The 8,030-nt window shown below is 34.8% G+C and overlaps 1 protein-coding gene across 4 annotated transcripts in view; it reads right to left on the bottom strand.

Moving 5' to 3' along the window:
• The window catches only part of LOC106872850 (aromatic-L-amino-acid decarboxylase), a 36,139-nt gene extending 29,622 nt beyond the window's left edge, over positions 1 to 6,517 (bottom strand). The window contains exons 1-2 of one of the 4 annotated variants that reach the window (XM_014919984.2): positions 6,308 to 6,517; positions 5,317 to 5,563 (exon numbers count right to left, since the gene is read on the bottom strand). In XM_014919984.2, coding sequence (XP_014775470.1) covers positions 5,317 to 5,520 — 204 coding nt within the window. In that variant the 5' untranslated portion in view covers positions 5,521 to 5,563; positions 6,308 to 6,517. The remainder of the gene's footprint in view (positions 1 to 5,316; positions 5,564 to 6,307) is intronic. The other 3 variants (XM_052965966.1, XM_052965967.1, XM_014919983.2) reach the window with 3 other exon arrangements.
• Between the last annotated feature and the right edge of the window lie 1,513 nt (positions 6,518 to 8,030).

The following is an 8,030-nucleotide window of genomic DNA, read 5'->3' as shown; positions in this document are numbered from 1 at the left end:
GATAGAGGGTTATGTAGAGACTCTTCTGAAGTTCCAAGTGTTATGCAAAAAATTTCCTGCAACTGTCATGGTTTTAGGGGTTGTCAGCAATGAAGGACATGTGAAACCTCCTTACGTCTTTCCACAAGGCCTTAGAATTAACTCGGCCGCCTACATTGAGGTCCTGGAAATTATTGTTAAGCTCTCGATAGACAGTGTATAAAATGGAAGGCCATATGTGTTTCAGTAAAACTCAGCACCATCACACATGGCTCTAGTAACGCAGGAATGGATGGATGAAGATTTTCATGATTACATGGCCCCATATCATTTGGCCTCCTAATTCCCCAGATCTCAATCTATTGAACTCTTACATGTGAAGCGTTGTTGAGAGGGAGAGGTCAAAGAAGACGTCCATAAAGCCAAAGATCCTTTGAAATCTACCATAGTCAGAATAATGTCCAAAATTAACCAGGACCACTTGATCCGAGCATGGAGATTATTCGGATCTCATGTAGAAGCAGTTGTTGAGGTTGAAGGTGGCTTTATTGAAAAAAAATTATCCTCGTAGCATATTTTTGATAAAGAAGGTTATTTTCAGTTATATATCTGTTTTTGTTTTATAAACATAAATCTGTCTTCAAATATCTTACGCACCCTGTGTATATAATGCACCTAATTTGATTTTAAATAAATTTATTTCTATACATACCAAACTAGTTTCAACAATTTTTTTGTTTATCAATGGTATAAACATATGGGATTAGAAAAAATTAAATTGCGAAGTAGAAAACATGTTTGAGTGATTAAATGTACACAAAATTCAATAATATCAGAAATGATCGACGAAGAATATAAGAAAATGTGGATCACCATTGATTACAATTCCAGAAAGTCCGTGAGGTCAATTGCAAAAGATCTCCATGCATCAAAAGGAACAGTTAGAAATGACGGCCACGAAGACTTATGTGATGGGGAAAGGTGATGGGGTTCGGTCATATTGAGTTAAGAGAGACAAAAAAAGGAAGAGAGTAAAGAAAAGGGAGTTTTGTTACAGTTTCTGTCATCTGTGGTTCTTTTTCCCGTCACGTGCAGGTTTTTTGCTTGTAACGGAGTGTTTTCTAGTCAGTATATTTATAAGCTTTTCCGTCAACGGATCTAATTTTTGATTCGTTATAATTCTGATGACGTCTTATTCTTTCTTGTGATCAAATTTGGCGCTCTGCCTGGTTGACGTCCCTGGAAGGAATAGACATCTACCGTTCCAGTTTGTTGATTCTCATAAAGTGTCAGTGTATTTTATGTGCTGGTTCTGATCGGAGGTCAAAGTTTATTGTTCTACAGACAGACAGATAGGTGACGTCAGCAGCAGGTGTTTGTATTGTGTTATTGTATGATGATTTTTGTGTTGTGCTTTCGAAACCCGAGAAGAAGACTCTTACGAACGTGTTTCGAATTATGCCTGTTGTTTTACTTTTGTGGAGAAAATAAGTTTTTTCCTTCTTTTTACTATTGTTCCCTTCTTTTTAAAGGATATTCAGATGTGGTTTATATTTTTTGTTTCCTGTGCATTGATAGAGAGGGAAGACTTGGTATTTCGGGTTTATGTTTGAGAAGCATTGGTATAGGTATTTGCTTACGGGAATTTTCCTGGTCGTGGGGTCCCGGATTTGTTGCTTTGTTACCGTCAGTCTGTTTCTCAAGGTCAAACTATATGACCGATCTAGTCTCCATTAATCCACCACACCTGAGGACATAGATTAACTTCTTCGATGCACAGGTAAAGTGATTTTTTTATGTAAAAGTTTGACCTGACTTAAATTTATTTGCTGAGCCCTCCAAGAGGTGGCTGCAAGTCCTGCAGTCAGGGCTGTTGCATTTTTTTGACAAGTGGGGTTGTATATTTGGTAGGTAATTTGGCGCTGTGAGTAACCTTTTTAAGTTGTCTCTTGATTTTGATAATCCTATGTGTTTCCAGTGCCTTTTTCACTTTCAGGTCGTTCACAAGGGGGTGTATGTTTTGGTGGATGATATTGTATGCTTCCGTGTTCCTCGGATTATGTGTTGATAGTAAGATAAAGTATTAAGGTTGTCATGCGGTTTTCTTGTTTGCCTTAACTCTTGGATGTCTATCGTTTTTGCACAATCTATTTCGTTTTTGATTAAACTGGTCGGTTATTTTTTTTTTATCTAGAAATGTGTTTTTAAGTTCATGGAGTCGCTTTTCTCGGGTTTCAGGATTTGATGCATTTATGCAAATTCTTCTTGCTAAGTTGAACGGTATATTTTTTTAGTATGTTTTGGGTGGCAGGAAGAGAATAGAAGATATTGGTTTGAGCCCGTTGGTTTGAAGAAGACGGTGGTTTCAATTTCAATATCTCTTTTGTGATTAAGATGTCCAGAAAGGGTTGCTGTTTGTGGCTGCATTCCATCGTTAACTGGATAATATGGTTAATACTGTTGATTAAGTTTTTAAATTCTAAGACTTACTCAAGATTATACGACCACAGAATAAAACAGTCATCCAGGTAGCGTTTCCAGTTGGTGGAAAAGTATTTTTGGAAGTGGTATCCAAATTTCAGTCTTGTGTGTTCGTATATTTGGAATTCCAATTATGCCATGACAAGGTTAGTAAAAGAAGGGGTTACCCTCGTTCCCATCGCAGTGCCTGATGAATGTCTGTAGGTGTTCTCGATGAAGTTGTTCTGTAGGATGAATTTTATTCATTCAATGATGACCCTTCTTCCAATTTGGTCAGGAATGTCATTTGAGAATTTTGCAGCCAGAATTGTATGGCTTCTATTCTGTATTCGTGAGGAATTGGAATGTAGAGGTTTATTACATCGAATGAAACTAGGAGGGATTTCTTGCTGGTTTTGTTCGGGAAACGATTTTAAAAGTACAGATCATTCCTTATAAACATTGGTATGTGTTGGAGAATAGGTTTTAAAAGCACGTCAATAAAGTGACTGAGTTTTGTGTCCAACACGGACAGGCCACAGTTGGTCTCATTTTGAGATCTCTGGGATGTGGAATAGTCATGACTAAAGAAGTTGATTTGCTGCAAGCTTCGCTTATGGCTTTACTTTTGTGGATTTTGGGAAGTCTATAAAAGTTGTTGGTTTTACAGTCAAATCTAGCTAATCTCTATCCTTTTCCGTTAAATCTTGTTGGAACTGATGGATAAGATTAGTACGTTTTGCCATTATTTTGGATTGACTGTAGCTATTGATATTTTCGTAGTAAATGACGGAGGATTAGGGTAGTGTTCATGTATTGTTCTGAGTCCATGATTACTACAACATTCCCTTTATCGGCTTCTTCCTCTCGGGTTTTGAAACCGCAACTCCAAATCATCATACAATAACATCATACAAACACCAGTTGTTGACGTAACCTATCTCTAGACCAATGAAATTTTACTTCTTATCAGAACCGGATCTGATCAGAAACTGACCCTACCGACCACTGAACTAAATATTCTCTCTGACCCCACCGAATCTAGAATTAAATTAAATTAATAGACATAAACGCCTTCCTCCTCCACTCTACCAAAACCTTAACGCCTGACCTCTCACCCCGAATCGACACCAAAAAAAGAATAATACTGGCATCTTATCCTTATCTTTATTTTTTGAATTTTTATTTTTGATTTTGATTTTTTATTGTATTATACTTTAGCTCACATTCATTTTTTCCCGCACCTATCCCATTCCTTTCTTTCCCCGCTTTCTCGTCTCTTCTATTCACTTCCCTCACATCCCATATCTGTCTATCGTGATGTCTGTCTTTCTTATTCTATATTCTCACGTGGACATTTTACATACTAGTTAACCACTTAATACATTCCTTCAATATGAAAGCATCATTCAAAATATTGCCAAAATGCTGCTTGGATTTACTACTTGATTTGAAGTCTTCCACTACCCAACCTCATTATAGCCAATTACTTTATACTACTTCAAAATAGTCTTGACAAGTTTTATGACTAGACTCACTGATTCTGTCAACTCCCCCATGCCCTTTCATAACAGACACTATTCCCTAGTCTTAGATCTGATATACAAAGATTTGATAAACCAAATTCAGTGACAATCCAAACAGAATTTTTCCAAATGTCTTAGAAACTTCTAAGCTGAAGTCACAACGGCATGGATTTTATCTGTTTTCTTACATTGAGAGGATTTAAGTAAAATTATACAAATGTGTCCGACTGATTAAAACAATTCTATTTCTATTTATTCATTTATGCAGCTGAGGATAGCCCTACATTTAAATTTATGTAATGATTGCATTGTTCAGTTAAATGGAGCCGCTTGAAACGGTCGTAGTGCATCACCACTGGTTATCCTGTTGCTTATTTTGATTTTATCCACCTTATTTTGAAGTGGTATGGATAATACTGCATTCATTTTTGGTGCTTCAACTTAAGTACCTAATTCATCTGAATCTCAATTATTTTGCTTATATATAAATATATATATATAAGTTAGTAGAGTTAGCGGTTGGAATAACCACCTAAGGGATAAGAATATCCGTTTTTACAACGGTATAAATTACGTATGTAAACCCTGGGTATGCATATGCAATGCATACTATGCTCATAGTATACAGGCAATAACAAAATAAACAAGAGTTTATCAGGAAGGAATCAAATTTAACTTAAGCAGAAAATGAAGAAAATTCTTGAACAACAAACAAATTGACTATCATCGATTATTATTTTTTAATGCAAAACTTCATCGTTTCTAACAGCCGTTTCTGCTTCCAATGCCCGTCAGCACTGTCAAAGAAAATTCTGAGAATAATATTCGTCATATTCTATAGTATATTTGATCTGGTACATGGAGCTTCATCAGAGTGAAGAAAAATACGGAAAATAACAGAAGAGAAGAGAAAAGAACAGGGCCTCCAGATGAGGAAAGGTTTAATATATTTGAGTCATACCAATTTGCAGTGTAACGCTTCAAGTCGATGAGCAAATATATGCAGGTATGGTTATGACAGCAGGTAAAATAAAATTCAAATTATGAGGATGTGTTTATTTTTTATTAATATATAGCAGAAGCAACAGTGTATAATTATGTGCGTTGGCACTTATCAAACTATTTTGAAATATATTTTTAGACAGGAATTATATTTATAAAAGACAATAAAGTTTTATGAGAAGGAAATGGCCATGGAAAAATACGTGAGGACATATTTAATGATTTAAAATAATGACAATAGATTTTATGTTAGCAGGATTTTATAAAGAGAGAAGAAATTAAATATCGTTACATGCATCAGAGTCGCCTGTTCCCTAACGACAAAGTATATATAATATTATTAACTTACCCCTGGCATAATTACTCTTTCGATATCATTAAACACATTTTCCCATTTATCAGGTGTTTCAGGAGCTTCAGCTGGTATTAAAGTTTTCATGAATCCGGGTTCAACCGCAGGATAAGCATTTCTGCTTCCAATATTACCGAAGTAATCAATTATATATTTAGTTAATTGCTTTGTAGCAGCGTCGAAATTTTCTGATTTTTCCATGAGTCTTAAATTTTCTTTCAGATCAAAGATGAAATAGTTCGTTCTGAATCAGAATTAGAGCAGAAAATACTGTGATTGCCTCTATGAATATTTTTGTGCATATGTTACAGATACTCAAAGATGAATCGACTCAATACACAGCCAATATACCTTATATATTTATTTATTTAACTATTCTTGTTTTGTAAAATGGATTATTTACTTCTAGTTAATTAATACCAAATATATAGTTTGCTACATGGAATATAGAAACTATTTGTGCGATGCATTTAATTAAACTAAATTTAATTAACCTAAAGAAGATATTTTAAGTATATCCTTAATCACTTGCATAATATATTTGTTGAGTCTTTATTGCTCAATTTTTAAATATCCTGATTCGCTTTGTTAATTTTTTAAAAATGTAAATGTCCACAATATAGATAGTGAATAGAAAACAAGAAGTACTCTACCTGACTAATTCACAAGATAGTAAGTAACAGAACGAGATGATCATGTAAGGTTCTCATGCAACGAAGTTACAGTGGAGCATTACGAAATCTGGTGAAAATGATTAGGAAATTATATTGCTTTGTTAATTTACTAACGAGGGGCAGACAGACAGACAAACAGACAGAGATGTCACAACTTTTGCAGCTCAGTTATTTAAAATATAAACTAATTATATCGGTGATCAACATTTCGATTCTAGCATTATTCTAGCTCCACTCAAATGTTAATAGCAGTTTTTCATATGTATAACTCGATCATTCATGCATTTCAAATGTGTCTATTAAATAACACTTACCGATCGGTTTTGTATTTCTCGATAATTATCCTCGTCTCTTTCCTATCTTTATTCAACTGGGCTTTCAGCGTGGCGTTGTGTACAGATTGTATTCGTGAAACTGATGTATCACGTGGTTCATTGTGAATTTTATTGTGGCTTTCAAATTAAATTCCTCCTTCTCTCCCTTCTTTCTGTCTCTTCCCAACCTCTTTCAGTTTGATATCTGACTAACGTATTGGACCGAGCTGAGTGACGTCACTGGTCTTCTTTTCACCGGCCCACGTACCCGTAGAGAGAGTAGAATTCATTTTTCTACGGAATGTGTCTATCCACGATTTGCGGGAGATGCGCATGCGTACCTTTCTACGATGAATGGAGCTTGTGGTCTGTCAGAGTTGATCATCAGAGTAAGAGTATTATGTGGAAAAGTCTTGCACCTTGGGACTTGAATTCTCGGTAAATTTTGGTAAGTGCACGCGCACGCGTTTCACTAAGAAAAATGCTAATTTCGGATTTGTTGCGTGGGATCAAATACCCTGACTTCCTAATGTGCCACAAACCCCTTATTTCTGTTCTGAAAAAAGGGGTGGGTGAGAAATATAACCCCCCCCATCCTTTTTTTCGTTGAATGAATTACGGTGGCCTCCTAATAAGCTACACAACACATTGTTTCGGAAAACGGGGCTTGAGATGAAACCCTTCGAAATTTTACCCCACCTCAACCCCCAACATTTTAAAGAAATGCGTTTCCGAGAGTGTGGATTACATGGTTCATTATCAAATAGATATTTACTACTTGCAACTATATGAATTGATATGTTAACATTTATATTGTGTGTATTTTATGCTAAAAATATTTTTGGGAAGTCGTAGTCTGCGAAATGTGTGTGTGTCTGTACATATATATATATAGTTAAAAAATATCGTTATTGGTATAAATATACCATAAACAATTATAGAAAAATGAAGGAGAAAAAGATGCTTAATCAAAATTAGATTTAATACAAAATAGGATTCAATACATACGCGCGTTTCAAGGGACACTACAAATATGTAAGAAAAAAATTATAACCATAGTAATTGTAATTAAATTTATGCGTTGTCATTTTCATCAGTGTCAGGAATTTTTGTAAAGACATCAAAAATTGTTTAATAAAATAAAGTAAATTAAAATAAGATACAATAAAGGAGAATACAAATGTTGTAACAGGGAAAACTCGGGTATTTACAAACAAGTTGTAAAAGGGGGGGAAATAGCTGTAATAATAGTAAGAGAGACGAAAGACAAAAAATGACAGACATATCAATGTGGATGCCTGTCTATATGTGCAGTAAACTATAACACAAAAAATAAGAATAAAAATCTAACGGATGTGTTTTAAAAAATGGTAGAAGGTCGAGACAAAGTATAATAAACAGGGCCACGTATGTATAGTAGAATATAACGAAACAGATGGACTAGTAGAAAAAAAACATAGAGAATTGGAAACTACAAAATGGTTTCAATGCTTAAGTAATAAGAAGAAATCAAAATTCATCCAATTTGACATTGATAGCTATTAGCCATCGATTAGTGCTATTCTACTTAATAATGCTCTTATTTTCGCAAAGAATAGGACTAACTTATCAATGAAGGAAATAAAATTTATACTTGAGGCGAGGAAGACCATAATTCATCACCAAGGAAAATTTTGGACTAGAAAGGACACACCAGGTTGCTTTGACATACCAATAGGCGCGC

Source organism: Octopus bimaculoides, chromosome 3 (assembly GCF_001194135.2).
Source record: "Octopus bimaculoides isolate UCB-OBI-ISO-001 chromosome 3, ASM119413v2, whole genome shotgun sequence".
NCBI lineage: Eukaryota > Metazoa > Mollusca > Cephalopoda > Octopoda > Octopodidae > Octopus > Octopus bimaculoides.
The sequence above is the reverse complement of the archived record's forward strand: the minus strand, read 5'-3'. Positions and strand labels throughout refer to the sequence as shown.